Here is a 15265-nt window from a genome sequence, read left to right on the forward strand (position 1 = left end):
TAATGCCTCACTTTGGTTCAGGATTTTTTTTATCAACAGCTTGAAATTTGGAAAATACATTCACCACCAATGCCCAACAACTTCTTTCCTTGACTCAGTTATTCTGTATTAACTTTTTTCAGACAAAGGCTATAATTTTTAGACTATCAAAAGGAAACTGAATATCATTACACAGACTAGCCAAAGAACGCACGATTTAGCGTTAGACGAGTATAATAGAATGAGGCTTTAAAAATTAGCCACTTCCATATAGTGGTAATAATTTTTATTTATTTGATTTTCAATTTGGCAGTCTACAGAGAAGACATTGACCTGACTTGATTTCAATTTGACATGTTGGCTTTCTTATCACCAACATCACTAATAATAATCGTCCACACAAGGGTAAATGACAGTCAGTCAATGAATCAACCATCAGCTGCTAATCTGTCTTTTTGTCTACTGATCTATCTCGCTGTATTGATTCATTGGGGGGGAAAAAATTCTTATTCAAAGACATAACTGTCAGCCAATATGTTGTGTAGTATTGTGTTATCGTTGGCAGGTTCATTTAAAAAAATATTGACAGCTGCCCTCAAGGGCCCGGTGTCAATCAAACCCGCAGCATGCCGCATGACTCGGGAGGGAGAGCGGCCGTCTCATAATCAAAAAGTTCCCGGTTTGATCGCAGGCTGTGCGACACAAAGTGTCCATGAGCAAGACACGAACTGAATCCCTAACTGCTCCTGAAGCATCCTCGTCTTCAGTGAGCGAGACGCGCATTGTAAAGCACCTTGAGTGGTCCACAGTCCATTTACAATGAATCTGCATCAGTGCAGTAGCCGAAACAACAACTCCGTTAAGTGATTGGTCATTTCATAAGCAATCAATCATTTAAATATATTGTTTTTATCAAAGATGCTACAAAAAAGTGACGCCTGCAGCCTCTCAAATGTGAAAAATTGCTCATTTTCTTTGCTTTGTATCACTGTAAATGGATTATCTTTGTGTTTTAGACTTAGGAAGACATCACCTGCAGCTGCACTATACGTAAACATTTTTTTCTGTACATTTCCACCAATTTATTGGCCTACTGATTGAGATTAATCAATAACAAACACTACTATTACTTGTAGCCCTTAATCCGGTTTAGTTCAGATTTACATCACATGAGCTAAATGGTTCGTTCCATCTGTTCCCCTTTTTTTGATATCGCAGAGCGAAATCCACCGCAAGGGCCAACTTAGCTTACAGTGCGTCCATGAAACGGAGTTATGCAGCGGTACTCCAAGTGTGTGAAGCAGAGTGAAAGATGGCGGCGCTGTGCAGAGAACATGTGGGACACGCGGGCAAGTGTGCCGAGACGTACGTGGGGTTTAATGAAAGTGAAGTCCTGCAGTGCCGGGCCGACCGGGCCTTCTGTCGGGCCGCGCGTGTCCTCGCACTGTTCTCTTTGGTCCGAATGCAAACCAGGTCTTGTTGTTTCATCCTCTTCAGCCATACGAACCGGAGGGATAGTCATGGACTGTCAGCAGCGTATACTCATGAACATGAAGCGAAATGACTACGCAGCGCACACACGTACACGGACGGATACAGCAAAGCGAATATGGGATCCACACACATTATCACTCCCTAATATCCTAATACGATGCAGGCGGAGAAGTTGTAATTTATTCACACCCGTACAAAAACACGCCGCATCGTGTCAGTACCGTCAGCCCCTAATGTAGCCATCTGCTCCACTTTGTATTTCTTTCATGAATAAAACGCTAACCAACCCTTGGCAAGGAGCCCTCACTCACCATCTCATATGCATCACCGCAAATTAATGAGTTACCTGGGAGAGAACATGAAAGGGGGCTTTTTTGTGGGTCTAATGGGAAATTAAAAATGGCTAACAACCCCTGAATCAGCCAAACTAATGGGGAGTGCTGCCGAGGCCTCTCGCCAGGACTGGACCTCAACTGCCAACGTGCTGAGAAATGAACCAAAAAAAAAAAGAGACCTGCATGACTGTTCCATAACTGGCAGACCTGATGAGTTATAAAGGGAAACAGACAAACAAACTGGAATGAACCAGTGATGAGCAAGAAACATTCGAGACCCTTCCCCTTCCTGCAATACAACACGCTGCTGCATCATCTAGGTCTGGATACGAAATGTGAGCTGTTTCAAAAAACGGATTCTGGTTTTTTTTCTGAATTCACAGGGATCTTTGAGCTTTAGTATTTTCTAATAACAATGTCAGTTATGATTGAATAATGTTTTATTTTTTATTCTTTTTAGACAAGCCTCCCCGAGGGACAGCAGCGCTTGTCAAAGGAGAGAGAAATACATCACAGGATAAAATAATAGAAGATTTGCTTAAAGGCGGCCATATTTTTTTTTTCTCATTGTCAACAAATTCTATGAAAAGAACCAACTATAAAATGTTCCTCTTTTTGTCCAAAAATATTAGAGACATACAACAGTGGTCCTCCGTTACCCAAAAAATTATGTTAATATAAATCTGTCGCTGAAAATAGTCCCAAACAAACACTATTTTGAATCCTACTTGAATAATGTTTGCTTAAAATCTGCAGAGCCCAACTACAGTATATCAGAAAAATACGTTGCTTGTTTTTTTATACTTGTGACCTATTTTTTTTTAAAAATTAAAAAGATTAAAAGATACATTATACTCAGAAAACAAATGGGTCTGAGGGTGATATTGAAACACAAGCTTCAAAACCAAACCACGACAGTGATACAATGACATGAATATTGAGAAATATGCGTTATGGTACAGTTGTTATGTGTTCCATGGGAATTCCTGATTTCCCCCAGTAATGGCTCCTATTGTGTTTTTAAAGAAACTAATCATGTACAATATAGAATCAACAGCACGGTACAAGTTTTGTTGATTGATTACACGAGTTATAAATAGCACAACACGTCCCGTCGCATATGACACCGTGGGTCCAGGGGTGTGAGATCGGCAGGAAATTTAACAATCTCTCGTCAGGCACCTTCCGCAAATTCTTCACGGTTCAAACTTGCTCAGAGGGGAGAGAACACTGCAAATTTAGAGGTGGCGACATCAACGCCCTTCAAGTCCGCCCCTCTCACACCTCCTTTGACTTCACCTCTTCTCCCTCAGCCAACATGGATTAATCTGAAACACAAGCCTCGGGTTGCAGAAGTCACCCTCCATCTTGTCAGGGGCAATATTTCCACTGCCTCCTTTTCCCAGCAGCGGTGACCTTCCCCGCGTCTCTGTGATCCGCGCGGCGCACACACCCAGCCCACATTGACAGGACTGCAAAAGGCAGCCGAGCGTCTCTTAATCCATTCTCGCCCCGCTCCGCTCCGCTCCGGCCGGGGCTGCGTTGAGGGAGCTGCAGGAGTTCTCCCTGTGTACAAGAAGCGTTTTCTCCTCCGACAGCTTGTCCATTAGTCCGAGTGGAAGATGCCCCGGTAAAGAGCTTGGGAGTTTTTTAGACAGCTGACAGACGCGGAGGTATTCTGTCGTCCCATGTCATGTAGCTAAAGCCGCCATTCCCCCCCCGCCCCCGACCTGGCCTGCTGAAATATTTAGGCCGTGTTTGTAAGTGTGTTTCAATTTTCTCCCCGTGTAAAACGCCGCGTTGTGAAATTATTCATGTGGATTAAATGTGCCAGCGCGCTCATCGCAGAGAACGGTGTTCGGAGGCAGAAAAAAAAATCATTTTTCATCTCCGATGCTAAACTCTTCTGAAGCGGGATTCACAAGGCATTAATTCTGCACACTACATTGAAAGAGTGCGTTCGGATCAAGTCAAAGCCGCTCACATGGCTCATGAATGATAGAATTTCGTCCTCGGTTTCATGCTTTTTCACTTTTAACTCTACGTATTGGATTGGATTTATAGGTTCTGGTCAGAATTTGCTGTAAAGTGCTAACAAGCAAATAATGTCCAAAGGTCTGTTTTCACCACGGCGTCGCGACTGTTTTTCTTGCAAAAGTAAACCCACATTTGAAACATAACAGCTGTCGCCTGTTGCACCTTATATAACGCCTCTCCCGTTGAGCTTAAACAACGGGGTAGAAGTGGCGTTTGCACTTGAAACTGACAGCTAAAGGTGTGTGTGGGTGTGTGTACGTGTGTGTGTGTGTGGGTGCGTGCGGCGCTGTACGTTGCTGGTGGGCTAAGTCCGTGTGTCTCTCCAGATCCCCTCACAGATGGAGAGGAGTGCCCCAGGTAAGTGGATACCAAGCCAAGGATACGAAGCAGGGGGACGAGCAGGCTCCCACCGGAAGACAACAGAGGATTTGAGGGATTGTGGGATCTGTGCTACAATAGATAATTAGTCAGGAACATCTGTCGGAGGAAGTCCCCCCCCCCACCCCCGCGCACCTCGTGGGCCACGGATCTTAAATCACTCTCTGGCTCGGAGTGAGCAGCCCGAGCGATTTATTCGGATGAACCAATTGTACTAATCACCGAGGTCCACCTGTACACTTCCACAGGGCCGTGATGTGATGGTCCTGCAACAATGCACCGATTGGACGGTACAAACTGTCAATCATGGCGTGTCCACGCCCGGATGTGTGCAGTGATTTATGGTCAATTTCACTCTAAATGGACTTGGAATAAAATGAACATCATGCTTTCTTGAAGAAGACTTGAAACTAGAGATTGAGGCCATAAAGTCATTTCCTCATAGACTTCTATAAAAAAGAGACTTCTTTTAACAACCTGTGCAGTCGCCCTCTGCTGGTGATTGCCGAGAACACAGGCTTCAGGCACCTCTGGTCCTGGTGACTACGTCCATTTTCCATATTCAGTCTACGGTTTTATGGTGGCAATGCAGCAAAAGTCATCCGATTTAGCATGTGGCAAAAACCACCAGCCATCCGGCATCATTCAAAGCGGAGAAGGACATTTCCGTACCTCAAAAAACATAACAGAGGGATCTCTTTCAACAGACCGTACCCCACAGACTGTTCCCTATACCGACACCTCCGTGAGACGAAAATAAAAAGACGACTGGCTCCACATCGCTTGCTCACCGCACTGGGACCGGCCCCCGCTCCACGGTGGTTCTGTCACCTGACCATTAAAGAATAAATGGAATGCGTTTTACGCCGTCAAGAAAAATGCGGCAAAACAAATGAAATGAAATGCGTAGCAACGTAAGCTCACAATGGGGCCAAGGAGGAAAAAGGCGGTTAGGAGAATTCATCAGAATGTTATTTTAGTGTGCGTCTGCCTCGCGCTCGCGGTCCGTCCAGACAGACACGAGCTCATCGCGAACCTGACTCCCATTAACCTGCCGAGAGAGGACGTTGTATTTTTCGCCTTCATATCCCCCCCCCCCCTATGGACACCCGCCCCAACCCCGCCTTCATCTTCTTTCCCTACTTTCGGTCCGTTTGAGTCGGTTCCACAAAAGATCATTTCCTCCTCGGAATTGCAGCGGGACTTTTTCGCTGACCCGGGGGGGGGGGGACGGAATTTGCGATAATGCCGGCTGGTGTGAGCAGAGAGTTGCTCTGATGAGCTGTGAGAGCAAACGCGCTGGCCGGCACTAATGTCTTGTCAACACCGCTCTCGGACACCGGCGCCTCTAAGGTGCTGCACGGCTTCAGACTTGCCGCGGCAGGGACGAGCGGATCGCAGCGGCTCGGTCGGATTCCTCTAGAGAACCCTCTGTATGATCGGATGACCCCCCCCCGGACCACACAGAACTCGTTGTTTGGAGCGTGTGCAATGTACAGTAAGCGTTGCCTTAAATAGACGAGAAGGGACAACCTTCGGATAAGGGGCCTCGACGGGATGTGTGAATGACTTGCTCGAGCAGCTTGCGGGCTGTCGCGGTTCATCGGCTAATGGCCTCGCGGCCCAGTCAAGCATGGGGAACACGGAGAGGAGGAGGAGGCGGTGTCAGGTGCGGAGAGGAAATACTTTGATATTAGAATTCAAGGCGTCTACATCTCGCCTTGAGCAGGATAATCCCATTACGCCCCGGGTCACGGCGGTGCGCGCAGACAGTGAGCGCCGCAGCTCACTTCGAACCTCGCCTGCTTACGGTTGACGGGGAACGACACGAGCAGCCGTCAGGAAACGACGGCGAGCTGCGACCCAAACTGGAGTGTGAGGAGACACTCCCGATATTGAAAGGCGAGAATAACACAATTAGATTACAAAAATAAAGAGCGGGAACGGACTTGTACAGTTCATCCTGGGTGTTTTCAGGCTTTTCATTACAGGCTGTCAGCTTTCATTTGGAAATGGGGAAAATCTAATTTTGCGTGGTGCATCTGACAGTTTTTCAGACTAACTCATCCTGTCAAGATGAAACCCTGGAAAAACCGACCACATGGTGTTCGTGAAAACTGGGGCCTTTGTTTCCGTTGGGCATAATTCGTACAGCAAGAGACCCTCCTCGATTTATATCGGAATGTGCTTTGTGTTTTCTTTCTCTTTAACTCCGGGAGATGGATATGAATATTTTTCTTGATTTTGATAACACGATCAAAACAAACTGGTTATCGGTGCTATTCCATTTATATTCACTTAGTTTTTCCTCAAGAAATAAATAGAAAAACAGGATTGGAGAATCGCAGTACGATACTGGATTTCAATTCAAAAATAGAATTGTTGACCAACCAAAGCTAGAAAATGCTCCTATTATTCTTCTTTATTTATTTTAATCAACAGCTTCAGAGGCATCAGTCTGTAAAAACCTGTAATGAAATCAGCTGTAAAATAATAACCAGAATTTTGTCTTCTTAGTCAACTGAAATTTTTTTTTTCAAATCGAATTACTTGCAAATTTACGGAAGAGGTTCAAACTTTAAACTCATAATTCTGATAATAAAGTCATAATTCTTAGTTTAAAAGTCAGAACTCCCCCCCAAAAAACGTTCACGTGTGGCCCTAATCCTCTTCCGTACAAATTCCACCAATTAATTGGTCGCGGTATTCTCATCTAATTCAACAAGAGAGCAAATAAGCACATTTCCCAAAATGTTACACCTTTAAACCTCCGTATCAGCGTCAGACGACAAACGTGGAGTGAGGACCGCAGTGGTCAAAGGTTGGTCCGCCCGAACAACAGGTGACTTGTCCGCAGCACGTGACCACTGCCAACCTCGCGCCATGTGCGTCCTGGCCAGCTCATCATTTTTTTTTTTTTTTTGCCGCAGCGAATGAAACAGCCAAAGTCAAAAGCAGACAGCCAACCCCTCAGATCCCCACTGCGGTTCCCCAAACACGGAGAATACATTTCCATTCAACTTTTGTCAATGACTTTTCATGGCAGAGCGACAAAACCCAGAGGGGGCGATGGTATGAAAAGACCTTTCATTATTAATAGAATATTAGCCGACATGTTGGTGATTGACTGAAGGATTGTGCTCCAACACTGCAGGGGCTGTAAAGTGCACCGAGGTTAATTCTCTGATCCAAGGGTAGATTTGTATCATTGTTTGTAGATAGAAAGAGCTTTTCCAGGGGATTGGATTCACGTCCGCGCCCCCCCCCCCCTGTTCCTCCCTGCACTGTGGTGGATTGCCTGGTCTGATTAATCTTAATGAATTATGCAAATGGCCTTTATCTCAAATGATTTAGCAATGTTTCTGTATTGTTTTATTAATGCACCTTTGAATTACTCGGTATAATCACGTAGCCTCTCCTCAGCCGTGCGCTGTTTGTAATTCATCGCCAGGTCTTTATTAAATCCGCGGTGGTCTCCGGCGAATTGCGCGCAGGAATGAGAAATTAGTCATTACTGTAATTTAATGATTTCCAACCAAACAAGAGGCAACCTGGATCGCTAACCACGGCAGCGCCCGCTCACCCCTCCCCCCTGCCCCCCTCGGCGCCGCTCCCCAGGGTCTGATCTTTGGGAGAAAGCCTCGTACATTTTTGCTTAATTAATTATGTTTGGTATAAGGAGCATTCTGCGGTTTCAATTACAGGCACAAATTGACTTGCAAAATATGAAATTCCCCCACAAAGCGGCGGTTTGTTTGGAGTCTAGACGTTGACTAAATTGACTTGACGCTCTCTGTGCCTCACTTTAATATCAAATTGCCTTTTTTCATCGAAAAAACCCACATTCGGCAAGATCTTTCTTTCTATTGTCATTTCTCGCACAGGTGGTGATGCTGATGTTTGTCCGAGAGCCCTAACATTGACAGCTAGAGTGGAAATTTACATTTCAGTTGTGTCGCTTATTATCACATCAAAGGAGCCCCCACCCCCAAAAGTATGGTACTGTACAAGCTTCCTTGTCCCAAAGGTGTAAATGTCACATGCAGGTAAAATATAAATACATCTCCCGCAGTTTTCCTCCTCCTCACACATTCCTGCCTCCGACCTGCTTGGCCTCCACAGACGGGAGAATGAAGCTGCATGTTGATATCAGTAATAATAGTGTGTGTGTGTGTGTGTGTGTGTGTGTGTGTGTGTGTGTGTGTGTGTACACTTTTGTTTGCCCTTGGACCCCACAGACTGGGAAAGCTAACATGATCATCGGGGTTAAATAATCCGTCTCTCTGCTGCGCTTTGGATTCGGTCTTTGTCGGCTGCTCCACACCACCAGGCCCGAATCCCTCTGGTTTATTTCCCGTAAGCAGCTTTTCACTGACGTACACCAACAGTGCTCTAGGGGATTCCTATCAGGTTGAGCCTTAAATGCAAAAAAAACAAGAAAGTAACTACAAAAAGGGCATAAAAATATAATGGCTTTGTTGTGATTTACAGAGACTTGGAAAACAACATCTAGGTCTGGAGATGAATCAAAGAGGATGAGAGTTGTTCTAGAGTGTGAGCTAATCATCTGTCTCTTCCTGGACCAGATTTCAGAGGAAGATTATTATTATTTTGTTTAATTCACTGGTTATTAGTTATTATGTTTTGTGCTGTTTTGCTTCCACAACGGATATAGAACACTACAAAGAAGAGGGATCATAAATCATATCTGGCTTCATCTAATGTAGAGATTTCTGTTCCGGACATGTTTGCTAATGAGGGTGTGTTTAATGTCTCATTTGCATAATCTAAACATACACTTTCCTATAACTTGTAATACAAAAAATATCTCCCAATTAAGGTACACAACTGGTAAAGTTTCGCGATCTCAAACCTTTATGCTATTGATTCACCTCACCGTGTTCACTCGTCATTCACTCGTCACGTCATCTGTCACGCTCTCAGAAGGCTGTTTGTGGAGTTTGTTCGTTTGAAAGTGAGATTTTTCTTTTTGTATTTTGGAGCAATGCCCATTTTTGAGCAATGTTTGCATTTCAGTTCCATCACGAACACACATTCAAAGACTTGTGAGCTTTTTTTCCTCAAGCTGAAATAAAAATGTTGAGTCCCAACATCATCAGCATTGATATCAATTATAAAGACATCAATTTCCCCCCCCATACAGTGATTTCCATTGATTTAGATTTATTGAGATAATACTGACATTTGTAATCAATGGTTTGTCACCAGGCTTTTAAAACAACAGATAGCGTTAAAACATTTTGGCAGAAATCGGATGTGTTGACCCTCGGTGACTCGTGTGGTCAAACGTAATTACATTTTTCTTTTGTTTCAGGATTTTGCAGTTTGTCGTCTTTTGTCTTTGAAAAGAAGACTTTGACGTCTCGACAAACACTTGATGGTTTCAAATGAAAAGAAAAAAAAAGAAGAAGAAGAAGAAAAAAGAAACAGAAGAGATATCTGCTCCATAAGGCTAAAAGGAATGAAAATGCCCTCACTAGATCGTCAACACAGATATGCGTCAAGAGCCCTCGGGTCCTTTGTGGCAAGAAAAAAAACAAACACAAAAGTTTCACGTCACATGATTTTGTTTTAACGGTGATATATATATTTTTTTCTCTTGTGTAACCGACAGTCTTCTAGTCAATAACTATCGTCATGGTAGAGTCTTCGAGTCCATGGGAATAAAACTATAATACAAAGAGAGATTTGGTGGGCAGTAGAGTTCAGAGACAGCGACAGACGATGCTGAATATAAAGTCAGTACATCTTTTTGGATAACGCAGTCTCGCGTGAAGCTTCCTGGTCCTTTTCCCTCCATTCGTTCCAGTTGAATGTCCGTGGTCATTGTCCTCGTTGGTCCCCGGTTTCCACCAAATCCTCAAAAGACATGAAATCCAAATGTCCTACGGTGTTGGTTAAAGATGTGCCGCCTTGTTCCAAACTACGTTGTCGTGGAAACAGACGACTATCGTGTGACCTAGACAGAAAGGAAAAGAAAAGGTTAAGATGCTAAAAACATGGAAAAGGTTGTGGATAAAAGGAACAACGTTGCCAGTCTCACACAGGAAACAAACAGCGACCTCCTCCTGCGTGGAAGTCCTGCGTATTGTCGACCCATCAGCCACACCGCAGCTGGACTCAGACTACAAGAATGTCGGGCTGATTTAACCCCGATTCGGCCCCAAAAGAATGGAAGGAGAAACCCGGTCTGGAACTTTGTACCTCTGTACCGATGTTCGGCCCAGATGATCCGATAGTGTCAAAGGGTTTAAAGCCCCGGAGTGTAATTTTTTGAAATTGTCTGGCGGCATCTGGTGGTAAAGTTGCAAACCGCGACCAACTGAGCACCAGACGGGGGACACTTTATGGTGGCGCACCGCTGATTCCATTTCCGGCAGCTCCAAAATTTCAATGCGGATGCGACATGTTCTGGACCCTTTTGTGCAACAACCGTATTCAACCCTACGTAGCAAACTTGACTCACACGGAGGTCGGGTCCACCTCATGTAACCCTATTTAACTATATTCATTTATAAAAAACATTGGTTCTTTGCTGCAGGCGATTATACATATATGAACACATAGTTATGGACAATACATTCAATTTCTGTGATTGAGTTCTTCTAAATATTACACACTGTAGCTTTAAAGAGTCATACTTAAACCTCTGCCGGCAGAATCCTCGTGACGGCCCCCGGTAATTATCAAACATGTTTGATATTCAAACATTTAAATCGGTAGGATTATGTCAGTACTGAACCAATGGGAGGGACGAGTCGAGCTGCTCAACATTGTAGACCTTTTGAAACGGCGAGCGCAAAACAACCTACTCTGCACGGTTTACAGCTGAGTTGAAGGAAAGGCTTGACAGTGTGCATGCCTCCCTGACCTTTTTCCTCTCTTTCAGTCTCGTGTCTTCTGCTTTCGTTTTTTGTCTCCGCAAAGCATTGGTATTGATAAAGCGAGGTTGTCGCACCACGCAATGTCTCCATCGTGCTTGTTTTGTTTGCTCCTTCAACCTAGTGACATCACGCCAGTGGTCGCTCCCTCTGCAGCGGTAATCTTAATATCCTGCGGTGTGTGTGCGATGTGCCATTGTTATCAAATCTTGTAGCGTGTGCATGTTTGAGATTAGACTGAATTATATCTGTGAAGAGTGTGGTTGACACTCATGGACTATGCCTTATACTATGTCACTAGACCTCCTCTCTCGCCGCCGTCGTACTGACTATGGCTGCTAAAGGTCACCTACCAATGAAATGCACACATGGGTCATAAGAAGCAGCTTGAACAGACACCAAACTGCCTGTTTCTCTTCTTGTTAAGAGCTAATTAGCAGTCGTAACAGGCGATACCACGCAAAGCTGAGATGACGGACAATGTAAACAACGCTGGCTTCAACATCAGCGGGTTAGTTTTTTTCCGCCGCACGTCTTGTTGTAGGCCTCTCTGAGAACATGACAGCTCCAAGGTGTGTGTATATTCCCAGCTGGCACGTTCGGAGTTCACACATCTGCGGTGGTCCACGGCAACGGCGGGAGGACAGCGAGCGGCTCGAAGTCAGACACAAGCAATGCACGTCATGCCCGGTGATATCCACGCGAACGCTCGGATCATTATTGTGCACGACGGCGCACCGCTGGCATAGGTCTCCGCCGTTCATTTCCATGAATAATAATCGGAAAGGATTGAAAGATGCGTTTTGTGCTACTTTCACTTGAAGCACGACTCTAAAAATACTCCGGGAGGTGAGTGTTGTTCTTTGGTTGGCTTGCCCTTTCAAAAGTGGAACATGTGGAAGACACACACGCACACGCACACCGACACCGACAGACACACACACACACACACACACACACACACTATCAATCAATTAGCAGCTGGCAGGGTCTCAGCAGTCGAAACCGACGGGGGGTTTTCACCACACAGTCAGTCCGTCAGTCTAACGAGCGACGATGCCGTTCTAACATCTTGTGGAAAAGTGTGATTTTTTTTCTTCTTCACACCGCTGAAGACACAGCGCACAACGTTCGGGGAGCCACAATCTAATTTACACTTCCATGTGACAACCCTCTGTAATCACGGGGTGTGATTGAGCAGATTAAAAATATGTCTTCATCTGGCTACTGTAGCAGCAGCAGAGTGTGCACATATACTCATAACCTGATTTAAGACACGTTGTTGGGTCACAACATGAGCAGGGGCAAATGTTTTCAAGTGACGGCCTTCAGCATGTTTCTAGTGGCGGCAAACATAATGGATCCACTGCACTGGCGCAACAATCGACCCACGAGTGCCGTCACAATCACAGCGATGCAGATTACGGCTGTATTGATTATCATATAATATGTATTTTTTCATAAAGAGATGAGACTCACAATCAATGCAGTATAAACCAAACAAAACTACCATCACCGCCTCGCGGCTGTTTTGCCCCCGCCGCTCGATCAAGATGCAAGAAATGTGCGAACGCGGTGAAATCTTATCAAAGCGATTATCATGCGCTGGTGTCACGGGTGTCACCGTGAGGGTTATCGGCGGGTAAACACACAAAGGGGAATCGGGAGAACACGGAGAAAGCTCCTCGCCAGGGTTTGATGCTTTAAGCCGCTTCAGGATGAAAGACCACACTTGACTGGTCGGCTGTCCGTTCAAAGCCCTACTGACAAACAAAGTGAGAGCCTGTCTTTGATGGAGAGCTAGTGACGTGTGTGTGTGTGTGTGTGTGTGTGTGTGTGTGTATCCCAGAGCGTTTATTATCTAGATAAATCAATAATCCTTCAGACAAATAATATATAAACATATAGAATAGAGGACGGTTCACACATAGTGTATACGCGCACTAACAGGCCCAACAACAATGAACATTTTTGAAACAAAAAAAAGAAATGCACACCTTCGATTGCATGGATCTCCTGATTGTTTTTGACATTCACTGAAGTATGATTAATATTACTCAGGCCTTCAACGCTGCATTGAAACCACATACATGGTCAATGTCAGCCCTCAAGCAAAGTCTTCATTGGGCAATAAAAAAACAAAACAAATGACAAACAGAATGATTTAGCTCGTCTTTCCGGAAAATTCCATCAACTAAACGTCCTTCAAATGTTGTAATCATACAGCGTTTCTGATCGACACAACAGCAGCAGCTCGGTTCAAATCATTTGCGAATGACGTGCGACTTTACTTTACTCAACCTCCAGAACAATTTGAAGTATTGACTATGTGGCAAACACACACACACACACACACACACACACACACACACACACACACACACACACACACACACACACACACACACACACACACACACACACACACACACACACACACACACACACACACACACACACACACACACACACACACACACACACACACACACACCAGACGACATGCGCCCACCGGTAACAGTCTTTTATTGTGGACACTTCACTCAAAACACAACCTAACTTAGACTTTGTGACAACTTGCCCGGCTTCTGTCACATATAATTCAGTCCACACACTTCTTTGGTGGCAGCTTCCTCTTTCTCTGTCCCTCAGCTTCTTTCACAAAGGGCTTTTTTTAACCAGCGGAGTGCAGAGACGACTGGGGTTAGCCCGTGTTAATCGCTCCCCGGGTGCAGCCGGAGGGATGCTCTCCTGAGCCGCCTCCACCCTCACAATTTAGTTTGAACCTAACCCCAATCTGCGTATCTTTGGGCTGTGGGAGGAAGCCGGAGAGAACCCACGCATACACAGGGAGAACCAGGCAAGCTCCACACAAAGAGGTCCTGGTTGGTTGGAACCGGGGTTCGACCCCAGAACCTTCTTGCTGTGAGGCGACAGCGCTAAGACGGGGAATGACAAAACAAAAATGTAATTAAATGTGATCTTACTTCGTTATATCTTCTATTTTAGTACTGTTGATATTGTGTTTAGTGTACGGGCTAGGAATGTGTACATAGTACTGTACATACTGTAGTAAAAAGCAGCAGAAGATGGTGGTTACAGTTGACCAGACAAGGGCCTATTTTTTCTTCTTTTTTAAAAAAAAAATCTTACCATGGACCAGCACCTTGTTTTTCTGTTCTTTTTCAAATGAGTAAAACCTCTTTTTCTTTTCAGAGCGTCTCACATTGATCCGTCCCGTCTCCGCTCTCTCGCCATCTCACACCGACACACACAAACACGCTGACAACGGACGCATCTGTACAGTCAGACTGGCTGAAAAACAATATGTATGTTAGCAATATATATAACAATCAGGTCTTTGGTGAACGGAAATGCCGTGTTCACCAACGAGAGTGACACCCGTTCTAACGCCAGGTGTGAACTGGTGCACTTGGAGCCGTCCAGTTGTGATCGGGTCTCTCAGGACCGATGTTGATCCCAGGTCTGAGCAGGTCTGTTTGAACGTCTTCGATTTCATTGAACTGGGCGAAAATCGATCCGTGGGTCAAAAACGCCAGATCAGCTTCTTCATCGACCATGAGGTGAGATAGTTTTTCTAAACAGCTGTTTCCAAGGTCACAGATAAACAGAGAACCTCAGCAATAAGCAGATAGTGCGGGATCACTTGCACATGCAATTTCATACTCGTGGGCTGCGGCACGACTGCTTCTACAACTGCAAAAATACAAGGACTGATTTTTATTTTAATTTTAACTTTCTCTCAATTTATTCACACAGACCTCGAAGGATCCTTTTCAGAAGATAGATAGAAAGACATTCTTTGATTAAGCTATTTATCTAAATATAAACATTCAAAGATTATGTATATACAATTAGTTTTTTTTTTACACCCTATGTAAATTTACTGTATACAACATGCAGCGGTGAACAACAACACACATCCCATCTGTAGAGAGGTTATAGTTGTGTATCTCATGTCATAATCTTTTCCAAACCTTAATTGCTGCTATGAGCGCCTACAAATAGACCTAAAAATAAAAAAACATAAAAACATAATAATGCCTAAGTCCCTATAAATGGATATTCTAACGCAGGACCAGATAATGTGGCAGAAAACAAATATATTTTCAGCGGACA

At 44.6% G+C, this 15265-nt stretch overlaps 1 protein-coding gene across 1 annotated transcript in view; it reads right to left on the bottom strand.

Annotated features, from left to right (window-relative positions):
- Positions 1-9390: 9390 nt before the first annotated feature.
- Positions 9391-15265, bottom strand: part of tafa3a (TAFA chemokine like family member 3a) — an 87312-nt gene continuing 81437 nt past the window's right edge. The window contains exon 5 of the mRNA XM_035632897.2: positions 9391-10203. Within this exon, the coding sequence (XP_035488790.1) occupies positions 10192-10203 (12 nt within the window). The 3' untranslated portion in view covers positions 9391-10191. The remainder of the gene's footprint in view (positions 10204-15265) is intronic.

The sequence above is a fragment of the Scophthalmus maximus genome, chromosome 6 (assembly GCF_022379125.1).
Source record: "Scophthalmus maximus strain ysfricsl-2021 chromosome 6, ASM2237912v1, whole genome shotgun sequence".
Classification (NCBI taxonomy): Eukaryota; Metazoa; Chordata; class Actinopteri; order Pleuronectiformes; family Scophthalmidae; genus Scophthalmus; species Scophthalmus maximus.